Raw genomic sequence first — 23,524 nt, 5'->3', positions numbered from 1 at the left:
ACTGAGCTTACCAAGCCAATTTGAATTCCAATAATTAATTCTAAAGGTTTTGGAATCAATAAAATGACATCAGTGGCCAAATTTATGCAACTGCATAATTTTATTTTATTTATTTATTTTTTGTCGAATTGCATCTTACCCCCAACTCAATGGCAGCCTGGAGGGGGAATAGTAATGAACGCCGCTGGGTTTTTTTGCAGGAGCAGGGCAAGCCATTTTTTCGGCTTTACCCTACGCCCAAATTTTCTGCCGCCTTAATTATATGTATACGACTAGGCCACTCTAAAATAGACATTCAAAAGTGCACTTAAAGGAAAACTTAAGTCAAATAAAAAAAATGACATTTACTCACCTGGGGCATCCCTCAGCACCCCGAAGCTGGATGGTGCCCTCGCAGCCCCGCTCCGATCGTCCTGTCCCCGCCGGCGGCTACTTCCGGTTCGGCGACAGCCGCCGACAGGCTGGGAACGCGGCTGATTTTCCGCGTTCCCAGCCGCTGCTATCACCCTCTATGCTGCTATAGCGTCTATATATACGCTATAGCAGCATAGAGGGTGATAGCAGCGGCTGGGAACGCGGAAAATCAGCCGCGTTCCCAGCCTGTCGGCGGCTGTCGCCGAACCGGAAGTAGCCGCCGGCGGGGACAGGACGATCGGAGCGGGGCTGCGAGGGCACCATCCAGCTTCGGGGTGCTGAGGGATGCCCCAGGTGAGTAAATGTCATTTTTTTTTTTTGACTTAAGTATTCCTTTAATGTAGTGTTTTAGAAGGTTGTAATGCAGCACAACCCTCTTGTGCTTCATATCATGGACTGATGACCAGGTGTTCTCTTTTTAGGGCTTTTTGAAACACAACATTATCGGACCAGCATTATTTCAGTAAGCTGAGTTCACTGTACACCAAGATCATGTTTCCAAGAAGTTCAACTTTTGCCTCATCAGAACAATAATCCATACTTTTTGGAATAATCAAATGTGTCTTTTGGCACATGTTTTAGCAGTGGCTTTCGCCTTGCATCTCTTGTCGATTCCATTTTGGACCATATCTTTCTATCTAGTGAGGAGTCAATAACCAAGACATTAACTGAGCTGAGAGAAGCCTGCAGTTCCTTTGATTTCAACAACAGGAAATCTCACATGAATATCTTTTAAGCAACGTAATGGCCCATACTCACGGGCAACTGTTTGGCCTGTCGCCAGCACACGTGAGCGTGTGCGCGACGGGCCGGCGACAGCTCGTCGCCAGGTCCCTCCGCATACACACGGCGGAGGGACCTGGCAACTGATGCGGCGAAAGCTGTCGCTGTTGCTTCTCCCCCCGCCGGAAGCCCAATGCATTTCTTATCTTGTTGCTGTCGCTAGTCCGCGTACTCACGCGGACTAGCAACAGTTCCGGCGGCGGCGACTGTCGCCAGGCGATTGCGCGGTTCAATCGCCCGGCGACATCAGCGACGAGCGACAGTTCGGGGTGCGCGCCCGTTCAACGCCGCATACTCACGGGCGACCTGTCACTGCAACACGCGTGCGCCGCGTGTTGCGGCGACATTTGTAGCCCGTGAGTATAGGCCATTACACTACTGGAAGTTTGGTTCCACCTTTGGCAGAAAGTTTATGGCTCCCCATGTGTCCTATCAGATAATAAACATTTCCTGCACCACCGTGTGCCATCGCTGTAAGGTGTCTGACTTTTCCAGAAACCTAGCATGCCTGCCTGTGTCTTCTGAGTCCTAGCAACCTAGAAACCTAGCATGCCTGCCTGTGTCTTCTGAGTCCTAGAAACCTAGCATGCCTGCCTGTGTCTTCTGAGTCCTAGAAACCTAGCATGCCTGCCTGTGTCTTCTGAGTCCTAGCAACCTAGAAACCTAGCATGCCTGCCTGTGTCTTCTGAGTCCTAGCAACCTAGAAACCTAGCATGCCGGCCTGTGTCTTCTGAGTCCTAGAAACCTAGCATGCCGGCCTGTGTCTTCTGAGTCCTAGAAACCTAGCATGCCTGCCTGTGTCTTCTGAGTCCTAGCAACCTAGCATGCCTGCCTGTGTCTTCTGAGTCCTAGAAACCTAGCATGCCTGCCTGTGTCTTCTGAGTCCTAGCAACCTAGAAACCTAGCATGCCTGCCTGCCTTTGATGGAGTCCTTATAGGTTAAGCATTTTGTCTTTACATGACACCACTGGCTGCCGGATCTATGTACATTTGTCTATCAATCTTATTTACTAAAAGGCAGTTGTAATACAGCATGGATGCAGAGCTGCGCATGTTTATTACAACAACAAATTCTCTACAGATGTGTTGCTAGCATTATTAAAGCAATCCCTGTATTTTGGAGCTCAGAACATTCCACTTCAAGTCATTTGCTGGCCATCAGTCACTGGTCTGCCAGTAAAGGGGAGAACCTGTGAGCTGAAGCACAGCACAGCCCACAATGCTATAGGTCACTGGTTGTATCTGCCGCCACTTCCTCTTCCTGGTGACACCCTATGAATGTCATGTTTTATAAGTATCTCCAGATGCAAGAGGTTATTGCTATAATGGCTGTGAGCGTCACAAACCTGATAGGCTGAGAGCTTTGTAATCATAATAATAAAAATAAGAATACTATACTCCACCATAAGCTTCTATGGGCTTGATTCATCAAGCTGCGTTGCTAAAGCAGAGGAACGCGAGCTCACACGTAGTGTGCACTGGTAACTTACTCGTGCTCCTTCTAAGTAACGGCCACTCTAGTGAATCCGCCCTGAGCCCTGGAGGGTCCAGTGGCTTTAATAGACGTGATCCCGCATTCTGATTGGCCCAATAGGCTGCCTGTCAACTTCAAGTAACCACTGCAGCATAGCGTGCGCTGAGCTTGCGCTCCTCTCATTAAGCTGCGCTGCTTTAGAAGCGCAGCTTGATGAATCAAGCCCTATATTTGTGATTTTCCCCTAGGCTTTACTTATCTAGAGGACTCGAGGAGTTGTTGCTAAGTAAACCTCTAATAACTCATCAATACCATTTACAGTAGAGCTGCACATATCCGGATCTGGGAGATATCCGGATAGTTGCTATTTGGATATCTCCCAGTAAACCTGTGCGGGGGGGGGGGGGTCAATCTTACCTGTCTGACGTCTTCTTTGTCTGTCCCTCGGCGCCACCCCACGATGCGTTCCACGCACGTCACGTGATTACAAACACTTCCTTCTTCAACCCGGAAGGAGGAAGTGTTTGTAATCTTGTGACCGCCGCTTGGACCGCATCGTGGGAGGCGCCGAGGGACGGACCGAAGAAGACGTCAGACAGGTAAGATTGACTCACCCACCCCGCACAGTAAACTGGGAGATATCCGGATAGAACTATCCGGTTGTCTCCCGAATCCGGATTTGAGCAGCTCTAATTTACAGTACACTGTTAGAACTGCTTGTCCAGAACCCTTTGCCAGCATTGTTTTTCGATCTGGACGTTGAGGGCTTTACAACAGAAAAAATGTCAGGATGGAATGAAAATATATCCCTAAAACAGAGTAATGATGCCATGTTGTTTATTAGGATGAGATGGGTACATCAAATGGGTTGCATGCAAGGATACCCAGTTACCACAGAACAGCACTGCAGGCCTGGGTACCGTGTGCACAGCCACATTTGTAGCTGGTCACCTGACATTCCAAAAAAAGTCTATTCAGCAGCCAAGCCGTGTGATGGGGTATCAGGAAAAAAAAAAGGCGCAGGAGCCCTAATGGAAAAATTGACGGCACAATAGGCGCCTAATATAAAACCTGTGATTTGCAGCAAACAATGGAAATTTGGGCCTGCTATCAGGTGTCTCCAAGTGCCGAAACTTACCTTCTTTGCTGCAAATCGCGGCCTTTATAATGGCCACAATATGCGGCAAAGAAGGTACATTTTGGCACCCGGAGGTACCAAGTTAGCAGCAAACAAGCTGTATTTAAGAATAGGATCACGGGTGCCGGGGGCATTCAGATATGCAAATTGAGGCGTTGCATAGTGGGTGCTCCAAAATGTAGGCCTCCAGGCGCCCTGTTTTAGGGTTAGGCACCAGCAGGGTGGTTATGGAAATATTGGGCAAACACTGACTAAATCATTCATTAAAAATCCCTCTTATGTGGTGTGTGTGTATATATATATATATATATATATATATATATATATATATATATATATATATATATAATTTCCTGATATAATCGTGATATTTTACTATTGTATTGACTTTTATTCTAGCTGTAATTATTCCAGCTTTAGGGTTATACCTTTTTGTATACTTGTGGTCCAGTGATGACATTTCTGTTAGGGCTTATATATGACAAAAGGAAAACAAATGTCACACTTCAGTGACTTCCTATGTAGCAGGAAAGCAGTGGGGACACTTCAACTTGTCACTATATATATATATATTAATGGATGAACGGGGACACTTCTGCCAGCCAGTCACTATATACATATGAATAGACCAGAGGGGATGCTTTTGCCAGTCGCTGTATATTAATGGGTGACTGGGGATGGATGAACTGGTAGGTATATATTGATGGATGACTGGGGATACTTTATTACTGCTCTGGTTCTCTGTATACCGGTGGCCACAGCCCATCATCCAGTCTATATAGCACATCACATGAATGGTCACAGCATGTCAGCCCCCAGTGATGACCTGGGATGATCTGGGATGACCACAGGCAGGTCATTGCTCTCTAATAAGGAATCACTTTGACGGCTTAATTTTTACAATAATTATGCATTAATCATTTAGTCAGTGTTTGCTCATTGTAAAATCTTTCCTCTCCCTGATTTACCTTGTTAGGGCTGGAACCCACAAGGGCGATTTTGAGAGCATTTTTGGAGCGTTACAGAACGCTAGCGTTTTGCCAAAACGCTCAGCTAATGTAAATGAATGGGGCAACTTCCACTGGAGCGTTTGCGATTCCTCAAATCGCAAACGCAGGACATGCAGCATTTTGGGAGCGTTAGCGCTTCAATGTAAAGTATATAAACGCTGGCGTAATCGCTCATCAAAACCTGCATGGAGCGATTTTGCTAGCGTTTTAACGTTACCACACACTGTAACAAATTTAAAATTAATTGAAAGGACCAATCAGACTTTAAAACGCTAATCGCTACACAATCGCTGGCAAATTGATACACTTTGTAAAATCACTTCCTAAAACGCTCATGAAACGGCTGACAAACTGCTCATACCAAATGCTAGTGCTTGCGATTAGCGATAGCGTTTTGCGGTGGGTTCCAGGCCTGACTGTTATCTCATGGTGACATTTTTACTGCTGGCAAGTGATGTCACTGAAAGGAGATGCTGCTTGCTTTTTGGGCAGTTGGAAACAGCTGTTATTTCCCACAATGCAACAAGGCTCCCAGAGTGTGATGCCAAGACCTCAGAGCTGTGAGGCGCTGACATCACACTGTGGGAGGGGTTTCACCACAAAATCAGCCATACAGAGCCCCCCGATGATCCGTTTGAGAAAAGGAATAGATTTCTCATGGGAAAGGAAGTTTCAGCTACTGATTGGGAATGAAGTTCAATCCTAGCTCATGGTTTCTTTCTTTCTCAACTGTCCCTCTTTCTTTCTCAATTGTCCCTCTTTCTTTCTCAATTGTCCCTCTTTAAGGACTGATATACAGATCTATGCAAATGTAGGTATTGTTCTACTGCAATAACTGACTCTAAACTGTATCCCCATCATTTACATTTATATATTTCTTATTTTCAAATGTTAAAAATGAACGAAGGAAAACTACCAATAATAGAGAAAACCAGAGTGGTTTGAATGATAACATCTTTTGCTTCTAAATTCTTTGTGGCATGCATGATGAGGGGTGTGGTGGGGGCGTGGTTAGGTGTGGCAGGGGCGTTTCTTAGTGTCCCTCTTTCTTATCTCATAATGTTGGGAGGTATGCTCTCTGTGTGGCCAGGGTTAAATCCTGTTATTAGAATGTATTTACATTACGTCCTCATTATGATCCCCAGATTACTTTATTAATGTACTCTCTGCTGTCTGACACCAGATTCTCCCTTTACGTATTTAAAGGACAACTGTAGTGAGAAGTATATGGAGGCTGCCATATTTATTTCCTGTTAAACAATACCAGTTACTTGGTAGCCCTGCTGATCTATTTGGCTGCAGAAGTGTCTGAATAACACCAGTAACAAGCATGCAGCTAATTTTGACAGATCTGACAATAATGTCAGAAACACCTGATCTGATTTTTTTTTTTTCCCCATCATTGATGTTCTGCCAACTTCACTGCTGATCTCCTGTGGACTGCTCCTTACCAGATTGATTACTGATGCAACTTTGCTGAACCCCTTCAGCCACATCATTGGTGACATTTATCTCATCTTGGTCTAACTGCTGTCCCCCTGTCTATGCTTCCACTCTCCACACCCCATCCTACCTTATCCCATCAGTACAAAATGTTCCCTCCTATTCACTCCCTTACCCCTCCACCATTTCCAAGCTATCTCCCTCCCCATCTCGCTCTCCCCCATCACCACATGCTCTACCTCCACCTCCTTCTACACCTTGTCCCCCTTCTGTTTCCCCGCACCCTCTCCCCTTTTGTCCTTAGACTCCCTTTTGGCCCTCAACCCCCATGCACCTCCCTTCCCTCCCCCCAAACTCTACCCACACACCCCCTCGGCATAACCTTATTCCTATCCATCCTACCCCTAGGCATTCGCTCCGTGTTTCCTGTGGCCTCTGGAATGCCAGGTCCACCCGCAATAAGCTGCTCTCTGGAACTCGCTCCCTCCAGCCACCGGACTCGCCCCCACCTTTAATACCTTCACACAAGCTCTCAAGACTCACCCTTTCATGCTTGCATACCCTCCTACACCAGCACCATAATATGTTCTGTTAGACACCCTCTCAACAGATACACCTATTGTCTCCACCCCCACCCTTTAGCCTCTGGCAGGGCCATCTCCCTTAGTGTTTCCAGCTTGATTATGCAATCTTACTGACAATCACCCCTCTTGTGGACTAGAACAGTCTCTATTTTGACCTATGACACTGTATTATCAAATCATTTGCATGATCTTGTTTTGTTGTGAGTTTCCTGTATGTCCTACCTTGTATGTTAACCCTTTTATCTATTGTGCAGCGCTGCGTAATATGTTGGCGCTATATAAATACAATAAATACAATAAATAATAATCTGCCGCATGCTTGTTCAGGGGCTGTGGCAAATAGTATTAGAAGCTAAGGATCAGCAGGACAGCCAGGCAATTGGTATTGCTTAAAAGGAAATAAATATGGCAGCCTCCATATCCCTCTTGTTACACTTGTTTTTTAAGAAATATTAGGTCAGAGGGATGCATCATAAGCTCCACCTCTTTACAAAGCTACATGCTCTGCCTCATATCTTCTGTGCTAATCAGACTTTGGCTGATGCTGACTTAATGCTAGGAACACACAATGCAATTTTCTGACAGATTTACTGTCAGATCGATTATTTCCAACATCTCCAATGTGATTTCCGACTGATTTGCTGTTCACTTCTATGGAACATTGATCGGAAATTAGATTGGACATATTGGAAAGAATCAATCTGAAAGTAAATCTGTCAGAAAATTGCATCGTGTGTACCCAGCATTACAGAAAAGAGTTGTCAGTCGGGATGGGAGTAAATGTGCCCATACATCAGACAATGTAAGGGTAGATCAGCCAAGAGACAGATCTCTGGTGACACCACAGCCTGATTCCTGATTGATTTCAGTATGAAATCTCTTGGGAATCCGCCTTGTGATGCCTCTGCCCCCAACGCTGTCCCACCTTGGCTCATCGTCGTTCCAGCATGCTCTTAAAGGGGCCCTGAACGGTGCCAAAATAGGAAATCTGGACTTGCCTGGGGCTTCCTCCAGCCCCTCAGTAGCCCGTGAGGTCTTCCGGCATCCTCTTAGTCCCTTCCGTGGTCCTGCTGGCGGCTACAGTAATCCGCTGATGTCACATGTGCGCGCCCCCGGACTTACCTGGAGGAAGCCCCAGGTAAGTCCAGATTTCCTTTTTTTTGCCACTGCTTAGGGCCCCTTTAATCGAATCAGATTGTCGATCGGCTGCCAAGTCGCCTGATGTATGGCACCTTTCGGCTAGGTTCACATCTGCCGCTGGACCATGTAGGCCAGCAGGAGCACACAGTGTAGTGTTCACTCCCATGGTCCTCTGAGGTCTGGCTGGAGCCTGGGGCGGATGCGTTACCCCCATAGGTTATATCCGAAACGCAACCGCCTTACTGTGGACAGCAAAGATGTGTAGTCCGCTTACTGCAGGCTGGCAAGTCTAAATGGCTCCTATATATAAAACAGGATCTGATCACTGTCAGTTTTGTGATGAGTGGAAAATGGACAAAAAATTTCCGTTCTCAGCTCAAGTAGGAACTCTCCCACATCGAGTTTCAAAGTATTAAGACGAAATGGGGCTTAAAGGACAACTGTAATGAGGAATATGAAGTCTGCCATATTTATTTCCTTTTAAGCAACACCAGTTGCCTAGCTGTCCTGCTGATCCTCTGCCTCTAATACTTTTACCTATAGACTCTAAACAAGCATGCAGCAGATCAGGTGTTTCTGACATCGTCAGATCTGACTAGATGAGCTGCACGCGGTTTCTGGTGTGATTCAGACAACACTGCAGCCAAATGGATCAGCAGAGCTGCCAGGCAACTGGTGTTTAAAAAGAAATAATTATGTCAGCTTCCATATTCCCGGACTTGGGTGGGCAATTCGTTTTTGTGCTTAGCGGTTTTCTAAGCGTTTTTTCCAAGCGGTATTCTAATTCGCTCCCTGACACAAGTTAGGAGTGAACTCTTTGACCCGGAAAAGGATAAATACAATGTATTTATTCTTAAAAACGCGATCGCAATCGCCTTAATGTGCGTTTTTGTAAGCGTTCGCCGATTTTCCTACACCTTCCATTGACGCGGAATCGCCCCAAAAATGGAACACACACCGCTTTCCTAGCTGCACCGCGAACGACCCACGCTAATATGAACATTCTCATAGACCTTTTGTCTGATCTGTTGACTGCGGAACGCTTGCCAGATTTCTAAAAATCAGGAGATTGCAATCAGGAGAAACTGCATCGCAAATGCATTTCATTAAGGACCCTTCCACACTGAAAATCACAACTGCAGAGTGCTGCGATTGTTTCACTTTTTGCTGTGATTATGGGTGCCTATCCCAAAGTATACGAAAATCCGTAGCCGTAGCCCTCTGCGCTTGCGTGGTTCCCATAGACTTGAACTGTGCAAGCACAGAGTGCTTCCTGCAACGGCGATCACATGAGGCTTGCACATGCGCAGAAGACCACCGTACTCGAAGCCACCACTGTCCCTTCAGTAAGATCGCAACCCTGCTCTCCAGGGTTTGCCCCTCCTGCCCCCTCTGTAACTGCTCTCCAGGGTTTGCCCCTCCTGCCCCCTCTGTAGCTGCTCTCCAGGGTCTGCCCCTCTTGCCCTCTGTGCAGCTGCTCTCCGGGGTCTGCCCCTCTTGCCCTCTGTGCAGCTGCTCTCCAGGGTCTGCCCCTCCTGCCGACTCTGTAGCTGCTCTTCATGGTCTGCCCCCTCTGTAGCTGCTCTCCAGGGTCTGCCCCTCTGTAGCTGCTCTCCAGGGTCTGCCCCTCCTGCCCTCTGTGTATCTGCTCTCTAGGGTCTGCCCCTGTGTAGCTGCTCTCCAGGGTCTGCCCCTCCTGCCCTCTGTGTAGCTGCTCTCCAGGTTTTGCCCCTCCTGCCCTCTGTGCAGCTGCTCTTCAGGGTTTGCCCCTCGTGCACTCTGTGCAGCAGCTCTCCAGGGTTTGCCCCTCCTGCCCTCTGTGCAGCTGCTCTCCAGGGTCTACCCCTCTATAACAGCTCTCCAGGGTTTGCCCCTCCTGCCCTCTGTGCAGCTGCTCTCCAGGGTTTGCCCCTCCTGCCCTCTGTGCAGCTGCTCTCCAGGGTCTGCCCCTCCTGCCCTCTGTGCAGCTGCTCTACAGGTTTGCCCCTCCTGCCCCATGTGTAGCTGCTCTCCAGGGTCTGCCCACTCTGTGCAGCTGCTCTACAGGTTTGCCCCTCCTGCCCTCTGTGTAGCTGCTCTCTAGGGTCTGCCCCCTCTGTAGCTGCTCTTCAGGGTCTGCTCCTCTTGCCCTCTGTGCAGCTGCTCTCCAGGGTGTGCCCCTCTGTAGCTGCTCTCCAGGGTCTTCCCCTCTGTGCAGCTGCTCTCCAGGGTCTGCCCCTCTTGCCCTCTGTGCAGCTGCTCTCCAGGGTCTGCCCCTCCTGCCGGCTATGTAGCTGCTCTTCATGGTCTGCCCCCTCTGTAGCTGCTCTCCAGGATCTGCCCCTCTATAGCTGCTCTCCAGGGTCTGCCCCTCCTGCCCTCTGTGTAGCTGCTCTCTAGGGTCTGCCCCTGTGTAGCTGCTCTCCAGGGTCTGCCCCTCCTGCCCTCTGTGTAGCTGCTCTCCAGGTTTTGCCCCTCCTGCCCTCTGTGCAGCTGCTCTCCAGGGTTTGCCCCTCCTGCCCTCTGTGCAGCAGCTCTCCAGGGTTTGCCCCTCCTGCCCTCTGTGCAGCTGCTCTCCAGGGTCTACCCCTCTATAACAGCTCTCCAGGATTTGCCCCTCCTGCCCTCTGTGCAGCTGCTCTCCAGGGTTTGCCCCTCCTGCCCTCTGTACAGCTGCTCTCCAGGGTTTGCCCCTCCTGCCCTCTGTGCAGCTGCTCTCCAGGGTTTGCCCCTCCTGCCCTCTGTGCAGCTGCTCTACAGGTTTGCCCCTCCTGGCCCATGTATAGCTGCTCTCCAGGGTCTGCCCACTCTGTGCAGCTGCTCTACAGGTTTGCCCCTCCTGCCCTCTGTGTAGCTGCTCTCTAGGGTCTGCCCCCTCTGTAGCTGCTCTCCAGGGTCTGCCCCTCTTGCCCTCTGTGCAGCTGCTCTCCAGGGTGTGCCCCTCTGTAGCTGCTCTCCAGGGTCTTCCCCTCTTTCCCTCTGTGCAGCTGCTCTCCAGGGTCTGCCCCTCTGTAGCTGCTCTCCATGGTCTGCCCCTCTGTAGCTGCTCTCCAGGGTCTGCCCCTCTTGCCCTCTGTGCAGCTGCTCTCCAGGGTCTGCCCTTCTGTGCTGCTCTCTAGGGTGTGCCCCTCTGTAGCTGCTCTCCAGAGTCTGCCCCTCTGTAGCTGCTCTCCAGGGTCTGCCCCTCCTGCCCTCTGTGCAGCTGCTTTCTAGGGTCTGCCCCTGTGTAGCTGCTCTCCAGGGTCTGCCCCTCCTGCCCTCTGTGCAGCAGCTCTCCAGGGTTTGCCCCTTCTGCCCTCTGTGCAGCAGCTCTCCAGGGTTTGCCCCTTCTGCCCTCTGTGCAGCTGCTCTCCAGGGTTTGCCCCTTCTGCCCTCTGTGTAGCTACTCTCCAGGGTTTGCCCCTCCTGCCCTCTATGCAGCTGCTCTCCAGGGTCTGCCCCTCCTGCCTTCTGTGCAGCTGCTCTCCAGGTTTGCCCCTCCTGCCCCATGTGTGCAGCTGCAATCCAGGTTTGCCCCCTCCTGCCCTCTGTGTAGCTGCTCTCTATGCTCTGCCCCCTCTGTAGCTGCTCTCCAGGGTTTGCCCCTCTTGCCCTCTGTGTAGCTGCTCTCCAGGGTGTCCCCCTCCTGCCCCCCATGTAGCTGCCCTCCATGCTCTGCCCCTCCTGCCCTGTGAGGAGGGTTGGGGGTATCTTTGTGTGAGGAGTTGCTGGGCCGGTGATGGGGGGGAGGTAGGCTGCTGTACGCGGGGAGGTGCTGGAACTGACAGCTCCGAGGACCTGAGGGGGAGGAGACAGGACAGTCCCGGGGAAGAACATGCAGCCTCGCCGCCTCAGCAAGCGCTCCGTCCTGGGCAGCAAGGTGGGCAGCGGCACGGAGGCTGCCCGGAGAGCGGGCACCATGAAGGCGGGCAGGGCGGCTGCGGATGGGCAGCAGCGGAGGAAGACAGCAGTGGCGGCGGAGGAGGAAGAAGCAGCAGCGGAGATTGAGGTGCTGGAGGGGGGAGGACGGAGCCCCCCATGTCCCGCATCCGTGCGGTGCCCGTACAAGGTGGGTGGCAGGCGCGGGCAATGCGCGGCGAGGAGTGGGCGTGCGCGGGGTAGCCATGTGCTGCAGCAGCCAGCTTGTTTCTATCTGTACCATGGTGTAACAAAGGAAACTAGTTCACATGACACGGCTCCCACTCGGGAACGTGGACACAAATGCCTCCGGTGCCACTCAGCCCCGGCCAGCGAGGCCATCCATCAGCGGGCACGGAGAGAGGGATGGGGGTGCGGGGTGACCCGTGTGCGCTCAGCGATCCATGCAGCAGATAAACACTGGCACAAAGCTCACACCCCCTTCTGTAGCTGGAAAACACGTGCCCGCAGCTCCTGTCACTGGCAGCCTCCAGCCCAACTCGCGCTACGCATACACTATTATCTGGTGGGGGTGCAGTGGGCATCTGGGGAGAAATACACTGTCATCTAGGGGGGTGCACGGGGCATACATCACCAGGGGTTGCAGGTGGGGCATACACTATTTTGGGGTGCATGGGGGCATACGCTTTTAACTGGGGGGGGGGGTGCATGGGGTATACACAATTATCTGGGGTGCTGGGGGGTATATGCTATTATCTGGGGGGTGCAGTGAGCATACATTATCTGGGGCGTGCAGGGGGGGGGGGGGGGCATACATTATTATCTGGGTGATGAGATTGCAGAGTGGGGGAGATTGTTTTTGTCAAGCTGTGATGTACCCCCCCCCCCTCCTCCACTACCACCCAAGTGGACCTCTGATAATGTGTGGGGCTTTGTGTGACAGCAGCACCCCTGGGAGTCTCTTCCCTGGCATGCTGTTGCTGTAACAAAGGCTTGCAGCTAAAGCTTTAGATGCTAGGAAAATACTTTCACAGCCTATTAAATCAAAAATAAATCACACCAAGCTCCTTGGATCCTCACACAGCAGTTCTCCAGCTAGCCTCTGCTCTTTGTGCGGATGATCGCGGAGAATGGCAGTGGGATATGTAGAGCACTAGAAAAGTGGGAGTGACAGTCAGACTGCTCTGATACTGTTATGCCAGTTGTAGGATGGATGCAATCACTGTTCAAACAAAGACACGGTGAAAAATGTTTTCATGCCGTCTACTTTTCCTCGAAGGGATGTAAAGTCGTAAAAGCGAGTGCAGGAATTCATCGATCGAGCAGCGGGCACCGCGCCAGGAGACCCCGGGGGGCAGGAGTGGGGTATATGCCAAGGGGGTGTGTGTGACTGCACTCATCATAAACCAAAAAAAAATCCTGCATGACATATGGGGATTCCCAGGACCTCAGGTAAGTGGATGGCTGGTGTCATGAATAGCTAGGTAAGGCTTAAACTCCTGGCTGTCACTATTTGTGACAACTTCATTTTATGAACCTTTGTTTAGCAGGTCCATAGCGGATAGCTGATAATTACTTGTGATGCTCAGTGAAATCTAATGTCAAGCTGCATACTTGGAAAGCCTTTTCTTTCTTTATCAGCAGACGTGTTTGTGTGGTCTGTGCTCCGCATACACACACACACACTCACACACGATTGAATAATTACTTCCATCCAGTTATGTCATCCATATGAGCATCAGGTCCCTCCTCCTACATTGTCTGTCAGGAAGGCTGCTAAACACTTTAAAGAGGCTGTAATGTCAGAGGCATTATTGGAAAAAGACAGAGGCTTTCCAATTTATACTTCTTAGGCCTGAAGTTCCGGAAAATATAGAAAATTCCCTTATTCCATAATGCCAAGCGCGTGTGTAGCTGTCGTTCATTGTTCTCACTGCACTAAACTGATGAAAGGTAAAATGTGATTTGTTGCTATAGGTTACCGAACATTGCCACTCGACATATTGACCTGTATTGAAAGAAAAACTCCTGTCTGTTTTAAAAGCATAATAGCATTTGAAAGCCTCCCATACATTATTAGATTTGTGTTCAATCAGGCAAACGATCAATGCCACCTTGCACCACGACTGCCATTATTATTATTGATTATATAGCACTGTTATCTTCCATGGTGCAGTACAAAGTTAGAGATAAACATGAGTAATACAGACAAAGGATACAAAATCCAGAGGTGGTAAGAAAAGTATAGATGTGATAGTGACTAATGCAATATGTCTAAATGCTCGTACAGACGTCCAACACGACAACATGCCCAACCAAGCGATTGCACGACTTGTATTTTTCACACACCAACCAACAGAACGTCCAACTCATTTGCATACTGCGCACACATGCGAACGACAGACTGCATGATATGGCCACATTCAAAACAAGTGCAAGTCTTTCAAACGACTTGTATACAGTGACCAACTGCCGTGTGAGTTGATCCACTGGTTGGATCGGGCAAACTGCCTGCTAGTTGTTTGTCACACGAACACACGCCCAACTATTGTTCAACAGACCAGATAGTTGAGAGCAAAAGTTGCATGTGTGTACGAGCCTTAACAAAACATACAGCTATTACAAAAAACAAAAGGGAAAGAGCCCTGACCATGTGAGCTTACAATCTACAGCAGAAATCTGATCTAATGCTGATTGGAATGCTGCCACTGATAGTCTTAAGGTGCCTATACATTACTCAGTTTTGGATCGAGGTATTAAGCGATCGATTTTATTGGGCGATCGAAAAAAAGTGTGGTTGATTGAAAGTAAATTGACTAGTGGCCCACGCATTGCACAAGAGATCCCATGCAATTCTTTTTCACTAACCGATATGAACGATGTTGTGCCTCCATGCTGTGAAACCAAAAAACGATTCTGTGTCTATCGAAATCATGTTAACACTAGCCAATTTCTTTATGATCAACCAAGATTTTCCATCCTGCTCGATTAAGTCAATTGGTTGATTCGGGCAGATATCGGATGATTTCCATCTATTGAGCAGAGTGGAACGCAATCAATTCTCTGCCGATCCATTAAAATGATCAAATCCAACGGTCTATGAAACTGGAAAATCAAGCAATGCATCTTAAATTCCAAAAAACAAAGAAGACGGCACTCTAATTTTTTTTAACAAGAATTGTGATTTTGAATTTATAGCAGCAGCATCTTCCGTGGTGCTGTACAATGGAGACTACATAATTGTATGTGGAGGGTGGAAAATGTGTCGCTACTTTGCAAAGCAGTAATAACACATAAGGGGAGAATCGTTTTAGGTGTTACCCTTTTTTCAGGTGTACCACTGCTTAGCTTGATACTTCTGAATGTAGTACAAAGCTATGCAGTCATCCTTTTGCTGGATCACTTAAAGAGACACTGAAGCAGAAAAAAATATGATATTATGATTTGTATGTGTAGTACAGCTAAGAAATAAAACATTAAAGAGAATCTGTAACGACAAAACGTCCCCTGGGGGGTACTCACCTCGGATGGGGGAAGCCTCAGGATCCTAATGAGGCTTCCCACGCCGTCTGCCGTCCCTCGGGGGTCTCGCTGTAGCCCTCTGTACAGCCGTGACGTAATATTTACCTTCCTGGCTCCTGCGCAGGCGCTCTGGCGGCTGTCGGCTCCGAAGGAGGCGGAAATACCCGATCGCCGTCGGGTCCACTCTACTGCACAGGCGCAAGTCTCCGGCGCCTGCGCAGTAGAGCGGACCCGACTGAGATCGGGTATTTCCGCCTCCTTCGGAGCGAAAGCAGCCACAGCGCCCCCGCTGGAGCCTGCAAAGGTAAATATTGAATTGAACAGTCGGGCCTGTCGCCGGCTGTTCGGAGGGCTGCAGCGAGACCTCCGTGGGACAGAGGACGGCGTGGGAAGCCTCATTAGGATCCTGAGGCTTCCCCCACCCGAGGTGAGTACCCCCCAGGGGACGTTTTTGATGTTACAGAGTCTCTTTAAGATTAGATACATCAGTCTAATTGTTTCCAGTACAAGAAGAGGTAAGAAACTCCAGTTGTTATCTCTATGCAAAAAATCCATTATCTCTACGACTTTCAAAGTCGTGGAGAGGGCTGTTTTCTGACTTTTATTATCTCAACTGTAAGTGAACTATTTACTTTTTCTCTGCTAGAGGAGAGGTCATTAGTTCACAGACTGCTCTGAAAGACTAATTTTGAATGCTGAGTGTTGTGTATTCTGCACATATTATAGAATGATGCAATGTTAGAAAAAACACTGTATACCTGAAAATAAAAATATGAGAATATTTTCTTTGCTGCTAATCTTCTTCTAGTAATTATTCATAGTACACAACCAATTCACTATATCATATTTTTTTTTCGCTTCAGTGTCTCTTTAACTCCTCCCCCCAGCACCTCTGGGATGTCAAACCTCCAATGTACAGAGCCCCCTGATGATCCGTTTGTGAAAAGGAAAAGATTTCTTATGGGAAAGGGGGTGTCAGCTACTGAGTGGGATGAAGTTCAATTCTTGGTTACGGTTTCTCTTTAAATTAAAATTTTATTCCCATTCTTTAAAGTATGTATTTCTTATTTTCAATTGGTAATTATAAAGGAAAATGAACCAGGATAGAAAGGACCAGTGTGATTTGAATTTTAAAACAGCATATTTTTCTTATGAAAACTTTGTGTGACTAGGGGTGTGTCAGGGGCGTGATTAGGGGTGTGGTTTAAGTGTCCCTTTTTCTGATCTCAAAAAGTTGGGAGGTATGTCTTATGAATATCATAGGAATCACCTACATGTCGTTTGGTGATTTATAAAACGGACAGAAAGTGACTGTTGGTCTCTAGTGTGAACCAGTGGAGCTTAAAGAGAAACCGTGACCAAGAATTTAACTTCATCCCAATCAGTAGCTGATACCCCCTTTTACATGAGAAATCTATTCCTTTTCACAAACGGACCATCAGGGGGCACCGTATGACTGATATTGTGGTGAAACCCCCCCCACAAGAAACTCTGAGGACCATGGTAATCCTGGCAGTTTCCTGTCTGTGAACCTTGTTGCATTGTGGGAAATAGCAGTTTACAGCTGTTTCCAACTGCCAAAACAGCAAGCAGCAGCTACATCACCTGCCAGCAGTAAAAATGTCACCATGTAATAAATGTCAGCATGTACCGTAAATCCATAGATTTTACAATGGGTAAACACTGACTAAATAATTTTTACATAATTATTGTAAAAATGAAGCACTTTTTTATTACATTATTTTCACTGGAGTTCCTCTTTAAATGCTTGAGAGTTGTAATTAGGGCTTTGTAAACAGTTTTGGAGAACTGGAGTGAGTTCAAAACACTCCCAGTTTTAGTTCAGCTGAATTATGTTAATATCATGAAACATGATTAATTTTCATTGCCAGAAAATTAAAGTTATAAACAGAAATATTTTTTTAAACTCTTGTACAATTGTGTGTGGGTGCGTGCGTGCCTGCATGCCTGCGTGTGTGTGGGTGGGTGCGTGTGTGTGTGCATGTGTGTGTGTGTGTGTGTGCGTGTGAGTGCTTGCCTGCATGCGTGTGTGTGTCAGACAGGGTACATGTCGAAGAATCTGAAAACTGTCCATGAATTGCAAGGATAACAGTTCTGACCCCATGTGATATCTATTATCCCTGGAATTAAGCCTTAGCTGCAGAGTGACAGCACATTGAAGAGTGGTGCAAGAGGCACCACTGCTGTATCATAGCGGCTGAGTGTGTCTTTGTGTTGGTTCAGTACCGCTTAGCAATGACATGCGGGTAGACAAGATGCTACCATTCATAACTCTGCACATTGTTGGCAGATAGAGGCATGAAGATTTCGCAAAGGCTGTTTTCAGAATGAGCGACATGACTTCATGTTATTTATTTCTAATGAGCCAAAACAATGTGAAAACATGAAAACACTCCCAAGCAGATCTGATTGGCTGCCATGAGTGAGGGCATATGACCCACTCTCTGTGCCAGCCTAGTGTCTTTTTTCCTTTGTTCAGGAGGTCTGTGTCACTTTTATGTTATGGGCAGTGCCAGGAATGAAAAGCATAGGTTACAAGGTGATAACTGTAAGTTGCCTTAATAATAGTCATAAATAGGTGAATGTATTGCAGTGTTCTCCCCAGGCTCTTTTAGCCTGGTGCTCCACCCGGCTAGTTTTGATGGGCACCCGGCTGCCATCAGCTCACCTCCTCCTATACTATAAGCAGGGCTGCGCACAGAAGCACCGGCCCTGCATTTCTCATATTGCCCCACCCGGCTACTTTTTCATGCCACCCGGCTGCTATTTCATGCCACCCGGCTGGAAAAAAATTCTGGGGAGAACATTGTATTGAAAATGATTTCAGTATTGGGAATTGTTACCCAAACTTTTCCCAGTTGTCCCAGCATGACTCTTGTGTCACTTGTTGTGTATTAGATACCCATGCATAACACACACACATGAACTAACAGCTTCCACTTAGGACATGGACTGCCCAGAATTCAGGGCTATGGAGAGGGTACAAAAATAATCCGACTCCTCAGTTTAAGAAATCTCCGACTTCAGGTACCCGAAATTGCTCTGACTCCTCAACTCCCAACTCCACAGCCCTTGCAGGCCTATGAAGGGGGTACAAAAATCATCTGACTCCAAATCAGTTTATGAAACTACCCAAAAATTGTTCCAACTCAACAGCCCCGCCTGAAGTGGGCTATGCAGCTTCTCATTTGTGCCTTGTAGGACCTGCCATTGATAGATGACATCTGAGTAAGCCTGGTACCCTATAGGTCAGTTCCTCAGGTAGAGTGAGCTCCGATAGAGGTAATAGTGGCGTAGTGATATAGATAAAAGGCCCGCCTCCCCATGGAGTCACATCTGAGCGCAGCCCTGCTCAGACAGAACAGGAAGAGGAGATAAAGCTCTCCAAATGGACACAGACAGCATTCAAAACTCTGTTTTAAGAAGGATGCAAAGTAAAACACCCGAGAGGTTTTTGTTGTCTTTATTCCGTTAAAGGACCACCATCACGAAAAATTTTAAATTTACACACATACACATTAAAAGTATGTTTCTTCCAGAGTAAAATGAGCTATAAATGACTTTTCTCCAAACTTTCTGTTAATCACAGTAGGTAATAGAAATCTGACAGAACCGACAGGTTTTGGTCTAATCTAGTCCATCTCTTCATGGGGGATTCTCAGCATGACCTTTCTTCTTTATAAAGACACTCCTTGAAAATGATTTATATAAAGATACTGCCCAGCCTCGCTGCTCGCTGCACAGTTTTTCAGCAGATGGACAGACCAACTGCCGTTCAGAAAGTGCTTTTGAAAATAAAGAAAACCCATGAGAAGATGGACTAGTCCAAAACCGGTTCTGTCAGATTTGTAATACCTACTGTGACAGCAAGATAGGACAAAAATAATTTATGGCTCTTTTTACTCTGGAAGACATGTACTTCCTATTTGTGTGTATTTTAAATTGTTTGCGACAGTGGTTCTTTAATAGGATTTCCCTCACTACCAGTAACACTAACCCTTTCCCACTCTCCTTAAAGCAGACCTAAACTCAGAACGTCTTCTCTGTTCTAAAGGATAAGCAACAGCAGAATAACCTTTAAACAAAAACATTTCTTTGTTGCAACTTATAGAAATAGTACAAACCCCCTGCAGTGGTTACTTCCTGGTAATTCCTGGGAGCACAGGAAGGGTTAACCTCCAGTGTGTCTGCTGTGCGAGAGTTTAGGTCCACTGTAATGCTTGGTACACACTGTGTCATTTTCTGTCAGATCGATGGGTCGAATTGATGATGAGGTTTCTGATCAATTTTGTACAGAAACGATCAGAAAAACGATCAGAAATCTGATTGAGCCTGTTGGAAATTATCGGTTTGATCCATCGATCTGACGGGAAATTGCATAGTGTGTACCAGGCATAAAGGGAGCCTGAAGTGAGAGGAATATGGAGGCAGTAATTTTTATTTCCTTTAAAACAATACCAGTTGCCTGGCAGTCCTCCTGATCTATTTGGCTGCAGTAGTGGCTGAATCACTCACCTGAAACAAGCATGCAGCTAATCTTGTCAGACTTCAGTCAGAGAACCTGGTCTGCATGCTTGTTTACAGCTACAGCTAAGGCGCCTTTCACACCGGACAACATGCGGGTTTACAGTGGCAGTGAAGCATACTTTCATTGTACTGTATGCTTCACTGTATGGACGCACTACATGTTAGATGTGTGGTGTGACTTTTTGGCACTGTTGGGATGTGAAAACGCTATATGGTGATAGGAACTGCACGTGGCTCATATCAAAATATAGCGAGGCAAGCCCAGAGTGATGCAGGTTGCAGAATAACAGCTCAGGTCATTCTTTGGGGACAATTGATACCACAGCAATTTTGCTAACCTCATGTTATCCTGATAGTCACGTTTAATATGCACACTTATAAAAGTAGGAAGAAGTTCTTTGTTTGCTGGTGTTTCCAGGCATTGGATAGTGGGTAACAAGCACTGTATGTTGAAGTGGTGATTAATTATCCAAAAATTGGGCTTGATTCACAGAACCTTGCTAAAGCATAGCTGGACCGTGCTGTGCGTTTAGGGCGCAATGTACTGCGCATGAAGGTTTGCGCGTGTACAGATTTACGTATGAAGGTTGTCACGCGCACTTTGCGGCGTTAGCGCACACGTACATATGTATGCACGCAAACCTTCACGCGTGGTACATTGCACGCTAAATGCCTAGCAGGGTTGTGCTATGCTTTAGCACACTTTTGTGAATCAAGCCCACTGTGTATAGTGGCTGATTCTCCATGCCTGTATTTCACAATTGGTGAATAGGGAGGAGGAGGCGCAGTATTCATGTTTCCCTGCTGGAAATTAAAATACACATTTAGATAGCCGGAATTTGCCCTAAAATGGGAAATCTTGATGGCTTGGTTCACAGCACTCAGTTGCTTTGCAGAATAATTCTGCATGTCAGCTCACTGCCCATACAGTTCTAAGGGGCTGTTCACAATAATGGATTGCAGGCTTTGTATTAAAGTCTATGTTCGGTTACCATTGCAGTTCACAATCATTATATCGCATGGGATATGCAACTGACCACTGAATCCAGCCTCAGTCTGACTTTCTGCATTGAGGACTATACCACTGACTTTCAGAGTTAATCACATTAAGCCCCCAAATGTGTAATAGAGGAAAAATCCCCTCATTCTCTTGTCAAGCACCTGCCCATCATTATTATGGATAGCTCACATTTAGTGCTTCCCAGTGATCGCGTTCATGTCCGTGATCGCGATTTGGCAGGTGAAATCTCGCGATTTGCACTTGTGATTCCCGTTCAATAAAACGAGAATCACAGCGTGATCGCCCCCAAAATGCTGCATGCAGTATAAGATGTACCCACAGTCACATTTCCTAGGGCCTGATCGATGTTCTTGGTTCCTATCTGTACCCTCTACAAGTACCCTTACCAAGGACTAGTTTTGCTTTCTATTTAACAGCTACTCTACAGCAATATCCTAAATTTAATTAAAATGCATCTCTGATGTACATAAAAACACACTTTAAGTACACTTAAAAGTTAGAATGTCCCAACACATAGTCTATTTAATAAGATTCACTGGGATTCTGTATTAGCTGAGTTCTGGTGCATAGATCTGCCCCTTTGCAGAAAATTGCCTTGGTTTTTTCTATATCAGATACAGAAAAGATAGAGGCCTTTTTCTGCAAGGTGGCAGGGCCACACACTGGAACCTGGCAGATATGGGGCTCCGGTGTATCTTATTATACAGGCAACATACTGGGGCATTCACATGACAATGACAGGCTGAGGTGGCTGCCAGGGTAGAGTATCAGCTTTCTGGCCAGGAGCTTTTTGTTCCCAAGAACCATCTTATTCCTATTCCTAAGATGCCATCTTATAATAGCTTCAAAATTCCTAAGCGTTTGCAGTGAAATGCCTTTTATGTTATATACTTTCAATCAACAAGATTGTTATATGCAAATTAGAGGAGTTGAAGTCGGTGGAATCGGAAACAGAGGAGTTGGAGTTGGGCGATTTTTGTACCGGCTCCAGAGCCCTATTTAAACCTGATAATGGGTGGGATTGTAGTGGTTGGTAGCTCTTCAGTTGCCTTAGGCTTCAGTCTGCAATATTTTTTTTAGTAGTAAAGATTTTAAAATTTAAAGTGGCAGTACTTATATAAATACACATTTAAATTGGATCTGAGCGGAAGCTTGGATCAAAAAGGAAATACCTAAAAAGAGAGAAGCCTCTGGATTCTATTGAGTCTTCCCCGGTCCTCCTCACTCCTCTTGCTGCTGCTCACAAGGACTGTCCAGAAGATCAGGGCCACGCTCTTTAAAGGATACCCGAAGTGACATGTGACATGATGAGATAGACAGCCACTTACATACCTGATATTATTATTATTATTGATTTATAAAGCGCCAACATATTCCTGATATTTAACTCTTTCAGGCAGAGAAAGAAAAAAAGGAACACAGCCTAGTTATTTGTGTGCCAGGCACTGTACATAATCTTGTCTATCTAATCATGTCACGTCACTTCGGGTATCCTTTAAGCACAAGTGCGGCTATGCTGCACACCTGCTCAGTAGCACAGAGTGCTGTCCACTCAGGTGCGGCCATACTTGTACAGATGCTTTTCTGCTTAAAGAATGAGCAACAGCCCCGACCAGAATCTTTGGTGGGTCCATGAGTGGCAACAGGGGACTGAAGAACTATATGGGAAGCCTCTACAGGATCCAGAGGCTGCCCTCTTCTTAGGTAAGTATTTCCATTTTGACCTAAGCTTCAGCTCGGGTGCATTTTAAAAAAAACACGGTGTTCCTCTTGCTTAAGCATTTTGAATTCCTTGTCCACCAAGTACACTAATGCTCACCTTGGGAATTCAGAGCCTAAGAAAGGAGCACATGGTCTATGACAGTGTTTTTCAACCGCTGTTCCGCGAGATGTTGCCTGGTGTGCCGTACGGCAGGGGTCCCCAACCACCGGGCCGCGGCAGGTCTGGCCTCTCGCTCCTCCCCTCCCCGTGGCTGCTTGTCCGAAGCGGTACAGCGGTTCCCATGTTAATGGCGATGTAATCGCCGCTACAGGAAGCCGCTGTACCGCTTCCTGCTCATCACAGCAGCCGCCGAGCGCGCTGCTGTAATAGGAGATGCCACTGAGGAGAGCGGCTACGGGGGAATCTAATCGGACAAGCGGCCGCCCGCTCATGATAAGGTAGCAGGAGCGGCGGCCGCGGAGGGGGGAGGGGCACTACCTACCCATACTAGGAAGCTATACTGGGCACTATACTGGGGCACTACCTACCTATACTGGGCACTATACTAGCTATACTGGGCACTATACTGGGGCACTACTTACCTATACTGGGCACTACCTACCTATACTGGGCACTATGCTAGCTATACTGGGCACTATGCTAGCTATACTGGGCACTATACTAGCTATACTGGGCACTATACTAGCTATACTGGGCACCATACTGGGCACTATGCTAGCTATACTGGGCACTATACTAGCTATCTGGGCACTATACTAGCTATACTGGGCACTTTACTGGCTATAATGGGGCACTACCTACCCATACTGGGCACTATACTGGGGCACTACCTATCCATACTGGGACTATACTAGCTATACTGGTCATTATACTAGCTATACTGGGGC

At 47.4% G+C, this 23,524-nt stretch overlaps 1 protein-coding gene across 1 annotated transcript in view; it reads left to right on the top strand.

Annotated features, from left to right (window-relative positions):
* The first annotated feature begins 11,785 nt into the window (after nucleotides 1-11,785).
* The window catches only part of ZNF704 (zinc finger protein 704), a 122,000-nt gene continuing 110,261 nt past the window's right edge, over nucleotides 11,786-23,524 (top strand). Inside the window, exon 1 of the mRNA XM_068237559.1 lies at nucleotides 11,786-12,013. Coding sequence (XP_068093660.1) covers nucleotides 11,864-12,013 — 150 coding nt within the window. The 5' untranslated portion in view covers nucleotides 11,786-11,863. The remainder of the gene's footprint in view (nucleotides 12,014-23,524) is intronic.

Source organism: Hyperolius riggenbachi, chromosome 5, assembly GCF_040937935.1.
Source record: "Hyperolius riggenbachi isolate aHypRig1 chromosome 5, aHypRig1.pri, whole genome shotgun sequence".
NCBI lineage: Eukaryota > Metazoa > Chordata > Amphibia > Anura > Hyperoliidae > Hyperolius > Hyperolius riggenbachi.
Note: the sequence above shows the minus strand (reverse complement) of the source record. Positions and strands in the feature narration are given on the sequence as shown.